The following is a 14,576-nucleotide window of genomic DNA, read 5'->3' on the forward strand; positions in this document are numbered from 1 at the left end:
ACTTGCATCCTTCACCAAGGTGAGAGTGGGGAAGAAATTAAATGTTTGTGCATGACCTTGCTTGTTTCCCCCACTGTGAAGCACTAATTGATGACTGAATGAAAAAATTCCTTTCCCCCACTTGTTCTTACATGACTTAAATAGGAGTTAATTGGCAAAAAGACTATTTATTTCTGTGATGTAACAGTATGAGGGAGACAAAGTGTGTGTGGCAGTGGAACAGTTTGAAATGCTACCAGGTCCTAATCACTCTGCTCTTTAGTAATATTTTCTTCTTTGGCAATAGAGAGTAGGCAAAAAAAATCTGTGATGTAATGGTCTGACTTAGCTTTAACAGCTTGTTTAGCAGTGTTTAGCAATTCAGCAATTTAGGGTTACAGAATCATCAGCAGAGAGAAATATTGTTGCTTGAAATTGTGACATAGTTTTATAAACTTCCTTCTCTTCCAGATTCGGTTAAACAGCAGAGGACTTATCTATTCTGTTGGTCTCTTGCTGGCATCTGTTTTTGTCACAGTATGTATATAGTCTTTTGTTCTTCATTTCCAAAAGAGTGATTTTATAGACATTTCCTTCACTTGTTCTTTTCTCACCTCTAGGTGCAATAGCAATTTCAAGTCTGTTGTTAAGGGATAGGAATGGTCACTCTTATTGTAAACTTTCCAAGACCTTAGTCTGGCCCTTGGCAGAAGCTATTGCTGTCACAAGATGGCTCTCATATTTGCGTACTTTCCATAGGATAACCCCTGGGTGGTCCACTACTAATCACTAATCATTTTTCATGATAGTGTTGAAGCAGATCCTTCGATGTATAACAAGATCCATTTTCCTGTTGAACAGCTACACAAAATATTGTATGGTTTGCTTTGGCCCTGTGTAAAAACTTACAGAGATACAACACAGGCCAGAACAAATATTGCCTGGATGTGACAACGTTTATTGAAATTGGTGGCTTACGTTCCCTGACCTGTCCAAGTCCAGCATAGAAGTAGACTAGAACAGATAAAGAGAAGAGGATTAGCAGACCCTTGTGACATCTTCCAACTCCTAAGACCAGCTGCTATAGGGGAGCAGCCCTTCATATTGCACATCAGCACAATTCCCATGTACACAAGACTTGAACTACAAGAGGTTTGTGTTGTAGCAAACCAAGCAAATTCAGGCACAGCCTTAGCCTGTTCAGCTCTAGATTGAGATGCAGAGAGGCACTTGAAGTATTTCAAATGAGGAGAAGGGAATATAGCACTTGAAGGCACTTCTGTTGAATTAAATGGGATTGTTCTTGCCAAAGTGAAATTCATTGCAGAAACGTAAGGCCATTGGGCCAGCAATCAACGTGGTGCAAGTCAGTGTGGCTCCAGTGACTACGGGGGAGCTACTCAGATTTTCTTCAGCTTACTTGTTGCAGTACTTACATTGTGATTGCTTCCAGTTGATCATGTTCAGTGTGGGGACAGTCATTTTCATGCTCCTGTAATTGAGAAAGGGATTTACCACTTTATTCAAAATTATCCTGCTGTGGTGGCTTACTCTGTGTTTATTTTAGGTTTTTGGCGTCCACATGAACAAATGGAAACTGGATAAGAAGCTAGGGTGTGTGTGCCTTTCCCTTTATGGCATCTTCCTGTGTTTCTCCATCATGACAGAATTCAATGTTTTCACTTTTGTGAACTTGCCAATGTGCAGAGATCACTAATGCAGGTGGCAGACTCAGGAGGAACTTCCTTCTTACCTGTGCAATACAAACCACGGCTGGCATCTCCTGAATGCGGTGCACCTCCAAGTCGTGAAGTATATCCTGTTCACTGTTCATAGGACCTGTAGCCCCATCTTGGTTTACCCTCTCCCTGACCCCCACAACCTGGAAGAATCCTGCATCGATGTGAAGATTATTTTTTCAACGTTCATGTAATTTCCTAGCTCAGTTTTTGAACAGTGACTGGGACTCTAGGTGAACTGGCTGCTAACTGGCATCAAGCCAGGCAAAACTGGTCTGCTACAATTCCTTTTTAAGTTATTTGATGGAAGACTAATCTAATTTATGACTTAAGACTATTGGTACAATGCTGAAGAGGGTACATTGTACAGGGGCTGATTTTCAAGGAGAATTCTGGGATTTTTTGGTTGCTTTTTTTTTCGCTTTTTCTTTTTTTTTGTTGTTGTTGCTTGTTTTGGTTGTGGTTTTTTATTGTCTGAGATCAACGTCCTCTATTTCAGCTTCTCCTTCTGAGCTCTGGGTCTCCTGTAACAGTCCAAAAGTCACAGTGCAGTGTAATATGGGAATTTAATTCAAGGTACTCAGCATATGAGTGGACTTACTGTTTATTAAAAGAAGATTGTCAAGGCAACAGACAGACTCTTTACCATAAATAATGAATCCTGTACAGGTGTGATGAGGAATGTGAGGTAAATGTGGATTCAAAGGATAAACACTGCTACCATTTTACTATTAATGTTGGTGTTTTATTAATAGCGTGTTTATGGTATTTCCAAGCAATAGTTTGATTGCCAGCCCAGGAGGGCTACCAAGGAGGCATCCTGTTTTTTAGTGATCTACACCTGGACATGGAAGGTCAGAACTTTATTTGCTTCATCAGATTTCTTGTAGTTTAGGGGGGATTCTATAGTTTATGTCTTATGTGTTCTGAGAAGGACGTAAGTATGTGTCAAAACTTTTCTAAATGAGTTACAGACACTGGTTTCTTTAAAAGGAAAGAGGCATATTTTGCACAGACATAGTTACTGAAGTCATAATTTGCCACTCTTTAAAGAATACACTGGACCTGGCCAGATATTTGTCTTTTTTTGTGAACAGTTGAACTTATCTGATAACAAATCATGTGGATTCATCACATCTCCTTTGGGAGGGAGAAAGACGGAAAAAGAAATGGCACTTTTAAAATGTGGAATATCTCCAATGCAGACTCGCTCACAGATCTTAAGTTATTGTGGAAATTTAACTATTCATTGTTCCAGTATCCTTGCTAAATTTTGTATAATTCTGTATTAATACGCAGGCAGATTCCACCCCATCAGAAATGCTATCACAACTACATTCGTATGTATTGATACTGTGGATTCTTTCCAGTGCTGGCTGTTGTATTTACTTTAAGCACTGATCACTTCTGATTAATTTGGTATGTTTTTCTTCTTTCTTGTATACATTCTACTACGAAGTGTGTTAAGATAGTACCAGCTAGGTGAATGTTTTTGTCTATGGTACAAACAGTGGCAAATATTGGTAGTGAAAGTACAGCAAACCCTAGGTCTCAGAAAAAAAAAAAAAAAAAGGCAAAAAAAGCACCACTACCAACAACAAAAATACCTAAACCATAGCAGGAAAGAACCCTCCAACTAAAAAAAAAATAATCCTATTTACAGACATCCAATTTGCAATTCATTTGCATTTTTGGACGTGTTTATTTTGGCATACTTTTCTTTGGACAAAATGATGTAAATCAAAATATTTACACCCTGTGGTTTCCATTCAGCTCTGCACCCTATTTTCTTTCTTTGTTACACTAAATGTGTGGAGGCTTTGGCAGCCATTGCACTGTGCATGTTGGGGAAATCCATCGGAAAAAGCCATGCCCTGCTGGCCTTGGTGAATAAAGCGTGCTTGTGGATCCCTGGCAAGAAGAAAGAAGGGCCCAGGGACAGAGAACAGAGAGTCAATGACAAATCTGCGTCGTCATTTTTCATTCTGGAAAGCAGTTGTCTTGCTACCTGTTGAGCTATGCAGCCTGTTGTTGAAGCAGCCTTCTCCTAACTGTGCCCACGTTAGGAAGCCCATTGTACCTTCTTGTTGCTTTTTTTTGTTGTTGTTTCTTTCTTTCTTTGTTAATGAGATTAATAATAACCACTAAAATGCCTAAAATACTTCCTTAAGTCAAACAATGTTAGCAGCAATGTGGCACATTTCAATAAAATCCACCCCACAGACACACAGCTATACTCTTTGTAGCAAGATGCAGTCACTCCAAAGCAGTGTTTCCTTGCTGGCAGAAGGGACAGATTTGGGGAAGGAAAAAACAAAAAAAGAACAAAGAACAAAGTCGCACATCCAGGGCCTATTATTACTTCTATTTTGAATATTTATACTGCTGCTCCAATGGAGCCAGTTGGATCTATTTCTACGAAATAGCTGTTACCTATCCCATGGCACAAAAACTGCATGACTATTTTTTTAGGAACCTTTCTTATTGATGTGCATTAAATACTGTAGTATATTGTAGCTTTGCATTGTATGTGAAACCTGAAATAGCTTGTTCTGAAATGTGTGTGTTGTGCAAGAATATTCTGCAAATTGTTTGTTCTAAGCAGAAGCAAAAGGTACGTTGAACTGCCATTATCTGTGCTATGTATGACTTGATAAGCACTTCCTGTGTTGACAGTTTCAGTGAGTTGTGCTTGTGATTTGCAACCAAATCAACCAGTGCACACCTGGTTTGGAACAGAATAGACCAACTGAATGTTTTGTCTCCCAAAATGAGAGCCTGTCGAGTTTGTTAGCATAATCAAAGGTTATAGAAAAGTCCCCACAGCAACAACCTAAGCAATTTTTAGCATCCTTCCTGTGTGACATCTCCAGAACTTGGACAGGTATATGCAAGTACAGAACGTGCTAATAGCTTTACCTTGCAGAGCTGAGGGGTTCTTTTCCTTCGGGCATTCAGTTCTGAGAGTTGCAGGCTGTGCGTGAGGGCGGCTGGGCCTTGTCTGCTGGTGCGAGGGCCACGGCGCCCAGCGCTGCCTGGGGCATGGTGCCCCGCTGCTCACAGTGTCCCACTGCTCATGGTGCCTCTGCTCCCACCTGCAGGAGGCCAGGGGGTCAGAGTTGGGCTGGGCTCAGGATGTGACTGTGACTCATTTGGGTTTTTGCTGTTCTGAAAGCAAGGGTCACCTTCACATTTGGGGCTGCTCTGGTCTTGGGACCAGTCGAGTGTTGTTGTTTCCATTCCTGGCAGTTTCGGACAATCCTTAATGAGCATTTCAAAGGGGGATGAAAGAGCTTTTTCCTCAGTGGAGAGCGCTTCACTGCAGCTCTTGCTCTGACCTGATTTTGTCTTGATCGGTGTTAAATATGTTGTCCCTGGCTACCAGCAGCTCTGCTCGGCATGCAAGTAGCCTTCCTTCAACACCATTTCAAAGGTGGAGTGAAATGACATGAGGAGGTCTTAAGTCATGCTGCAAAAACTGCTTTTGTCTCTATCACAGCTGAATTTTATTTTATTTTATTTTGTTTTTCATTTTTTTGGATGTACTGCACTTTTTGGTAGATTGTTTCTGCTGTAGGGACACCAATCTGAAATGTGTGCACGAGAAGAGATTTTCACTCATGTAATTTGTTGTTTTTTTTTTCCTCTATGTTTCTACTTCCTGCCTTGTTTTTAGCTTTTTGTCTTTAGCTGTGTCATTGAAATTAATTAGCATGCTTTGGATTTGCGATGTCTGTGCCTGTGAAAACGAATGCTCATTCTGAACTTTCAGATGTATGACTGGCTTTTTTTTTTCCTTGACGAAACAGATCGGGAAGAACAGCAATCTAGTTTTAGAAACACTACATTCAATGTAGGTGGAGCAACCTGAGGGTAACATTTAATATCCTGCTGACAGAACAGTATTTTTATATGACTTTTCCAAATAACCACATTAATACTTGTAAAATAAAATGTAAATTTAATATTGTTGGATAACTTTTTAGAAAACCATAACTTTCTGCTGATTGACAAATGTTTCTTATATCAGGATTTTTGAAAGCCCTAATCCTTTCAAAATAATCTCACAGAGATGCAATAGTGTCAGGTTTATCTATTTCAACATTTCAGCATTGGAAATTTTAAACTGCTTAAATATGTACTTTAAAAATCAATCTCGATGGACACTGCTTAGCTGGATTTAAATCCACCCTGTAATCGTGAAGTTTCACTTGATTGGTAACCAACTTAAGTTACTCTATAACAGACTTAAACCCAGGTAAGACTGTCCATGTTAGGTTTTGTACAACTTTAACTGAATCAGTTCAAAGCCGTGTTTTTAAGGAGAGTGGTGAAAGTTTGAATATACACAAGACCTCAGTGACTTTGCTTCAAATTAGAAGAACTACAGTTTGAATAGACTAAATGAGTGTACCAAATATAATGCAAGGCTTAAAGGAAGAGAGTTTTTAGTATTCATTAATTTGAGTGAAAATTGACCTCTCTCAAAATTAGCAGTAAAACTCCTTTGGTTTTTTGCAAGGTCAGTATATATACATCTTTGCAGCAGTGATTCCTGTAAGGACTGTTGTTCTGTATTTTTTTAAGGATGAGTTAACTCTTTATTTTCTTTTCAGAATAGATAAATGAATTCCTATTAATGTGACTAAGTACCTCTAAGGAGCTTTACATGAATATTCTGTTAGTAGTGAGCGCTTAGTGGCCTCAAATCTGAAGCATATTTCATAAATGCATCTACTTCCACATAACCTGCTCTGAGTTGTTGGTCTGAATCTCCAGAATCCATCTCAGCCATGGACAAATCCATGCCTGGTGGAAAAGGTTTCTTTATTAGCTGGAAAGCAGTCAGGGAAGAAAATGGCAATTCCTTTCATTGCAAACCGGGAGATATAGCTTGGCTGTGAAATCTATCATTTGCTACCCTGAAATAGCTAAAGATTTAGGCCAAGTTATCCAGGTTGAATATTCCTGAATATGAAAGGACTAGAAAACAAGACATGTGAGGGTCTGAGGGAACTGGGACTGTTCATTCTGGAGAAAAGAAGGCTGAGCAAACCTCATTGTTCTCCATAGCTACCTGAAAGGGGGTTATAGCAAGGTGGGTTTTGGTCTCATGTCTCAAGTGACAAGTGATAGGACAAGAGGAAACAGATTCAAGTTGTGCTAGGAGAGGTTTAGACTGGAGGTCAGGAAGAGCTCTTTTATGAAAAGAGTGGTCGGGCAATGGAACGGGCTGCTCAGAGAGATGGTGGAGTCACCATCCCAAGAGGTATTTAAGAGAGGTGTGGACATGGCACTTAGGAACATGGTTTAGCGGTGGACTTGCAGTGTTAGGTGATGGTTGGATTTGATGATCTTACAGGTCATTTCGAACCTAAAAGATTCTATGATTCTGGGAAATTTGGGCAGAAACATCTAATTTCCGGAAAGCTTCTTTAAAAGCACAACTTGTGTAAAGCTTCAGATTTTGTAATGTATTTATATAGTTAAGATGACTATATCCTGGTATGTTTTAGGTAGTTTTTTATTTCACTTTTTCTAATTGCCTTGCAGAACAATTTTTAAAATTTCCACACCAAAAGAATCAGACAGAAATCCTGTCAACGTAATATTCATTCACCAGGTAGAGTTTGAATGGTGCTAAAACTCAATGTAGTAACTTTAAAACAACAATTTCACATAACGCTTTTTATTGTCAGTTGAGGGAAATGACTGAACCTATGAGGACAGTTGTAGCTGATTACAGATTTACTCAGATTTAGAGTATTTGCCTTGTAGGTTTCCCATGAGCACGTCTGGCAGACAAAGCAGACAGCTGGGATTCCCAGAGGAGTAATCCCTGTTGCTGAATGTTTTTTGATCTTGTACTGTAATGGAAGAAGGGGCTGCTGGTACACAACACCTCTTTGTCACTGATATTTCCCTGCTAGCTTGGAATAACACTTACTCCTTTTTCATAGCAGAGACACAGATTTCCCATAGGTCCAAGTCCTAGCCTTAATTCTGATAAGTGTTGTCTCCTAGCAGATAGACATTTGAGCAAAGGAAGAAACAAGCTCCGTTCACTTTGTGCATGTAGAGACAGAGATTTCATCATGGAAGGAGTTCACTGCAGAAATGTCTTGTGGAGAAGGACCTGTAATGTAAGCATTCTTTAGTAATCATAGGGATATTACCAGTAGGAAATTCTGCTCTTAGGACTGAAAAATAAAAACCTCTTCACTCATTCGCTGAGGTCTGTGTATAACAGATGAGGTCATTTGGGTAAATCAGTCCTTGAGGTAGGCAAACCACCAGAACTGTGAAGGAGACCTGTTATAATAGTTCCTGTGAAAAAGGGTTTTATCAGTGGAGTATCTCCTGTACAATCACTTTTAGTTAGTGTATGCTAGACTTAAAGTTTTCAAAGGTAAATTACCATGGGACAACAGGAGCACTGATTTGCTTTTGTCCTCTGGGATGTTTCTCATTCTGTGCAGCTACTGATTTCCATGACTGGGTTGGTCTGTGGGAAATCTTGAGCACCATGCAGCTCTTGTCCCATACCATGTCTTCTCCATCTCCCTGTAATAACATCCACTGGCCAACAGTGGCACATGGGGCGAGGGTGTCAGGGTAGCCACAGACTGACTTGCTCTCAGCCAGGATGGGCACGGCCTGCAGTGCTCAGCTCGGGTTCATTTCTCACAGCCCTGCGCTTTCAGGGTCCAGGGGGTAACACAAAGTGCATATTCCTGCAGCATGGTGGTGAGAGTGCACTGCCACTGTTCCTGGGGTCATACCCTGCCAGTGCAGGGGCACAGGGATATTTACACCTCTTCCTTGGCCTGATTCTCATCCCGGCACGCTTGGTCAGGCTGCGCATGGCCAGGCTCCTAAGCTCCAAGTCCACTAAGTACCAGAGCCCTTGCTTAACTTGGAGCTCATACCTTGTTGTGCACAAGTCAGTGCATTGAAAGTTAAGAACATGCTTAGGTGCTTTGCTGAAAAGCTCACTTTAGTGAATCCAGCTCTTTGGCATCACCAGGCTTTATTTAAGTGCTCAACAAAAGCAGCACTTGAAGTCAAAGAGTGTAGGCTCTCGTAGGGAGCAGCTGCAGCAAAGTGTTCCCATTGGAAGAGGCAGGGAGGAAATACTGTATGATTAATGAGCAGATAACTCCAATGAGGAGAGCCCATACCAAATGTGCCTTGGGTTTAAATATGGAAAGTGACTTCTAAAAGTCTTTGTCAAAGTTTTAAAAACTGTTCACCAGGAGTCAGCTACTGAGAAGGTTTTTATTACTGATGCAGTTTAGGAAAATAGATTTAGCTTTACAGATCTCAGTTTGAGGTGGTGCTTTCCTGTGTGGGTCTCTAAGGAGGCAGTAGCCCATGTTAGCAGCTCTCCTCTGCAAACAGGACCTGTTGCTGGGCTTACTGAAGTTAAAGCATAGTTTCTTCACCAAACTAGACAGGCTTTGAATCAAGCCTGGGGCTGCCTGCAGGTGAGGTGCAAGCAGCATACCTTCCATGGCACCCTGTGGGTGTCTGATCAGCAGCTCCTACTAGCACAGAAAGGAGAGCTGGGCAGTTCCTCTGCACGCCGTATGCTAGTGCTAGTGAACTCAGCTGGTGTTCTTTGTTGCGCTTCTAAAGCGTGCGTGGGGCTTGAATTTTTATTTTATTTTATTTTTTTATTTTTTGGAATTGGAGGGTCTGGTTTGCTTTTGGAAGAGTTAGAAAAAGAACTTTGCATTCAACCTTTGGGCTAAAATACCACAGCAGTAGTTTTCTCTAGTGTTCCAGCTTCATGCAACCGCATCTGTAGGCACGAAGACTATGAAGTATGAAGGGTTGTCTCCAGGCCCCTCAGAAGTCAACAGAATTGTGCTATTTGACTGCTCTTGAGCTAACACTTGAAATTAAGTTGAAAGTCATGTTGCAAAAACATGATTTACATCCTGACTTTGAGTCCTGGTGCAACTTATGTGTAAATAGGGTTAGTTGCTCTTGGTAGGACTATGATAGTGAAGACGCTTTACAGGACTTGGTCCTGTATTAGCATCCATGTCACTTCTTGATTTCACTTTGTTGAGGACAGTCTTTGTTGAGAAGGGTGAATTTTCTGTAGGATGGCTAATTAGGATGCCACACTGTGGCTATAGAAACAAATCCACTCTTCAGCAGAAGGCAAACTTCCTTCCTGGCTGTTACAGACTTAGAATTATGTCTTGTAATTTTCTTAGCGACTGCTAAGATAATGACAGCTATGCTGTACAGCAAAGGGAGAAAGGAATGGGAAGCTGGGGGAAGGCGAGGGAGAAGATACACCCTGTAATACCGTCATTTGTGATCATTTGAATGATGAGGGCTTGACTTTGCCTCATGTTATCTACAAATACAGTGCACCCTCTCATGCTGCATCAAGGGCACCAGCCTGTGGACAGATGTGCTATGTCTGGAGCTGTGCCAGATGAAGAGGCAGTGACCCTTGTCCACCTTCTGCAACCAGCTCCCTTGTGCTGTTGCTGAAGACAACACTCTGTCTAGCAGAGGTGCTTGCACAATGGTGCCCTGGTCAGAACAATGGGAGTTTGTTTAAGCAGTGCAGTGAACAGTTCTAGGAGCACAGTTGTTTCAGGAGGGCACATCTGTCTGGGATAAAGACACTGTATATAGGAGGACCTCTGACAGAAATGAAATACACAGATACTGTAAAAGCGTTGGGAGGCATAATGAACTCTTTTTCAAAAGCAGACGCACCTGTACACCCAACAGCCTGCTAGTGTGCTTAGGATTTTAATTTTCTCCTTCTGTTACAAAGATGCAAGGTTTTGCTTCCACTCTCTCACAACCTGAAACACTGGCTTTGAAAGCTGACCTAAACCTCCCTCCTTAACACAAGATACATGCACTGGGCTAATAGAAATAGGATAGAGTTTTTGATGCATTAATTTGAAGGGATAAAGTGCAAGGATATCTTTGCTTGACACATTGATCTCAAACCACCAGACTCTAAGACAGTGTATGCCTACCATCTGCCTTTAAAATGCCCCAAACCACTGAAATAACCAGTAATTACACACTACAGGGGAAGAGTTTTCATAGGAGGTCTTTTAAGACTCTTCAAAGGGAACTTTGTACGTAACGATATTTTATATCTTCAGTGGCCTTGTTCCTGACTCATTTACAAATACACTGTATATTTGTTCTGACTACTGCAAAATGAACAATATGGATACAACCCTGTTTGCAGTTTTGGTTATGCAAAGGCACTCATTATGCAATAAACATAATTGATCTAAGTAGGTGATTCTATATCTGACCTGGGCGCTTTAAGCTTTATGGAGCCAAACTCTGCTGTACTGTTTTTACTAAGAGAATCAGTCATAAGTTCATATAATTTTGCTGGCAGGTTTTTGGCCTTATTTTTTCTTTTAATGTATAAACATGGATTTGTATTCAAGTAACATAGATATATATATATACACACAAGCTTTATCTAGTATGTCTACTGTTGTTAAAATAAAGCCTTGTAGTAACTGGCTGCCATTTGCTTAGGAATAAAGCCCTGTCATGGCAATTACTAAGATGCTAAATTATATCAGTATTTAAAGTAGTTTCACATGTATCTATTTATAAATATAAAAGATGGTTATGAGTTTTTATTTGTTTCCGCATTGTATTAGCAAGGTGTTTTTAATGGTGCATGGCAGCTGTATGTCTACAATACAGCAGGTCAAAAGCTTAAACTGCTTATCTTTGTACATCCAGTAATATAATAATAAAAATGTACATCCAATAATATAATAATAATATTATTACTCATTCAAAATTCCAGTTGCATATTCTGAATGTAAATACAGGTTTAAAAAACAGGAGGAAAAAACAGTATGCATGAGACATTGAGAAGGTTAGGAAATTCTGCACTGAAGTATTTATATGATTTATTTATTTATTTATCTTTCACTGAGTGTTGAGCCTCCAGATCAAGATGCTGGCAGGAGTATTAGGAACTTAATTTCAGTTCCCACCTAAAGCTAAAGCAGGTTTTCCTGAACTAGGCAGATTAAACCATTGAAAGCATTGTAACATTCTTCTGAGTGGCCACAAAAAATGTCAAGACCTTCTCAGCTGCTTCACGTAACTTAGTTTACTAGAGAAGCTGGGGAACACTGAGAGACCCAAAGGTGCTTCTGCAATGCTCACGGCTTGATCACAAGAGCAGAAATATATAAATAGCAAATACTTACTTCACTCTGTCATGTTTGTAATACCACTGTCACGAGGTACCATTTTCAGCAATTAAAATTCACATTTCTTAAGATACCAACAAGTAGGGTGGGTCTTTTTGTTTAGTTGTTTTTTTTGTTGCAGTTTCTTGTTTTTGTTGTTGTTGTTGTTCCTGTTTTTTTTAAATAATCCTCCCTTGCCCAGGTTTCACAGGTCATTTTAACAATTAATGTTAATTCAGCTCTGGTTAAATGTAATGATTTCTCGTTAAAACAGTTTTCATGTACCAGCAAGTGCTTGGGTGAAGCTGACATATATTGTCCCAGCTTCATAATAGTGATTACCGTTTACAGCAGACAAGGATCTCCCCCTTGAAATCCTGCAGTAATATGAGCCCACCACTCACAGATGTGGTACTTCCCTGTTTCTGCTGTGTTGCTTTGTTTTCAGGTAGGTCAGTAGATCTCCATTGTAGAAAAATACATCACGTGTCATTGCTGTCAATATGAATTACAGTAGGGCTCAGTGCTGAGAAATAAAAGAACAATGGTGGAGTCATTTTACAGACAAAAATTTACTTGGGGCGGGGGGGAAGCTGGAAGCCTGTACTTCAGCACCTCTTAAAGACTTGGGGATTTCTCAGATTAGGAAAAAAAACAAAACAAAAAAAAAACCAGAAGATAAGGCTGATTGCATAAAGTATTGCATAAATCTTTCGTAATTATTCATATATTTGTCAAGATTTGCATAAAGTGAACTTCCACATACTGTCAAGAACAGACTTCAGATGAGTTCTTCCTCCTGGATTTTCAGAAAACAATCCTTTTCTTTCAGTAATCTCACTGGTGAATCAAAATGTCTGATTGTAACATACATTTCTTTATCTCAAAATTGTGTTACGAAATTATATGATGCTTGAGCAAGCACAGAACTCAAACTAAGATATGATGAGTTCATGAAAGAACGGGGAAAAACTCCAAAGTGGGAAGTTTGTGGAATAACTTGGTTCTTAGGACTTTTTTACGCACGTGATAAGCACAAGACACAAGTGTGAATCCATATTTATACTGCACACAGGGAGAGCAAGTGCAAATAAGAGTACTATGGCATCACAAACAGCTGGTTGCTGTTTAGCTGGGATGCTGGCAAGCCTTGCAGGGATTGCTTTTATGCAGTGCTTTACCTGAATACTATTTGATCTTTACAACTCATCCTCCTGATGAAAGGGGTTTCTCCCCAGGGAGAAACATGGCATCCCTTTATCAGGGAGAGGGGGAGAGATACGCCAGGAATAATGCCTCTCACTCAGTTCTTATCCTAGCTTCACAAGCGTGCATTTTATCTTTTACATAAACGTTTGAGCAAACATGCCTGTAGCAGTCTACATGCCTGAGAGAGGGACTGTGTCTTTGCCATGCAATGAAGATTTAGGAATGAATTTTGCTTAATGTTCCCTTGAGGAGCAGTTCTATTGTCTTCATTGCCTGTCCTTTTAAAGCTGGGAGTCATTACTAGGCCCTTAATGCAGGCAGCATTTGCAAAAGATGATTAGCGGAATGATAAATTCTGTTCATTCTCACATTAAATGTTTGGTTTCAAGACTGAAACCAAAGTAAGATGTTTCTGGTTTTTCGTTTTGGTTGTTTTGTGGTTTTTGTTTGTTTGTTTTTGTTTGCTGTCTGCCAAAGTAGCGTGTGCCTGGAATCCCTCGGTAAGATTCGGCTGTGGTCCAGTGTTGCTGTGGCCAGTGCAGCAAGCAGACAGGCCTGGTGCTTCTCGGCCCTCTCTGGGCACGGTGGGGCTCAGGCATCTGCTGGCCCAGCAGCTAGCCACTTGGGATCTGGTAACTGCTTGGGGCTCTTGTGGAAAACTTGTTTTGGTAACATTACTGGAGTCTTAAACCATTGAATGCAATCCCTACTGTGGCTTGTTCTAACTGTGATGAAACCATACAGATTTTGTTGAATTACATGCATGATAAGTTTTCTACTTGATGGTGCAGTGAAGCTGCAGGAAGCACAGCAAAAAAAACGCAACTGATACAAGCACCTTTTGTTCAATTCAGGATCAAACAATGTTATCTGAATGCAAAGATTGTGTGATACTCCTAACCATAAGGAAGAAAATGTAGGTGGAACTGAGTGTGAATGCACATAATGCATATGTTTATTTACAGTCAGCCAGAAAAAAAAAAATCAGTGGTTTATAGTAATACTGTTCTATTCAAAATAGCTTTTTGTTAAGTCAGCTTAGAAATGTTAACATGGTGGAGCCACAGACAAAATATTTGTTACCTTTTGAAATGAGTTACAATGGTTTTGTCATACTTGTACGAGTATTATAAGGTCAGTCTTTCTGTATGTTTGTTTTACAGCTTGTTGTAGAATAGTCTTTTATGCATAGTTGTTCCACTTGCCTGTGTAAATTACAAATTTAACAGAAAAGAAAGCATGCATTTTTCTCTGTTTGCTGGTAACCTATGAAATTAGAAACTTGTATTTCTGTGTTTTTAATGTGTTATACTATAAACAAAATTCACAGCACTATTGTCTATGGAATATCAAAAAGTTTTATTAGAATGAATTACTTTAAATGTTTTGTCATTTGATTTAATAATGTGTCAGACATCTACACTAAGACAAT

At 39.9% G+C, this 14,576-nt stretch overlaps 1 protein-coding gene across 9 annotated transcripts in view; it reads left to right on the forward strand.

The window, feature by feature from the left end:
- The window catches only part of LOC118257452 (sodium/potassium/calcium exchanger 3-like), a 310,704-nt gene that overhangs the window by 205,130 nt on the left and 90,998 nt on the right, over window positions 1-14,576 (forward strand). The window contains exons 16-19 of one of the 9 annotated variants that reach the window (XR_007708050.1): window positions 451-516; window positions 1,547-2,406; window positions 2,495-2,572; window positions 3,018-3,953. The exons of 7 other annotated variants lie outside the window; for them this stretch is intronic. Coding sequence is in view for 1 of the 2 variants with exons in the window: in XM_035565478.2 (XP_035421371.1) it covers window positions 451-516; window positions 1,547-1,696 (216 nt within the window). In the remaining variant the exon portion in view is untranslated. Of the gene's footprint in view, window positions 1-450; window positions 517-1,546; window positions 2,454-2,494; window positions 2,573-3,017; window positions 3,954-14,576 lie in introns of those variants that run through there. One more of the 9 variants, XM_035565478.2, reaches the window with a different exon arrangement.

The sequence above is a fragment of the Cygnus atratus genome, chromosome 3, assembly GCF_013377495.2.
Source record: "Cygnus atratus isolate AKBS03 ecotype Queensland, Australia chromosome 3, CAtr_DNAZoo_HiC_assembly, whole genome shotgun sequence".
Lineage (NCBI taxonomy): Eukaryota > Metazoa > Chordata > Aves > Anseriformes > Anatidae > Cygnus > Cygnus atratus.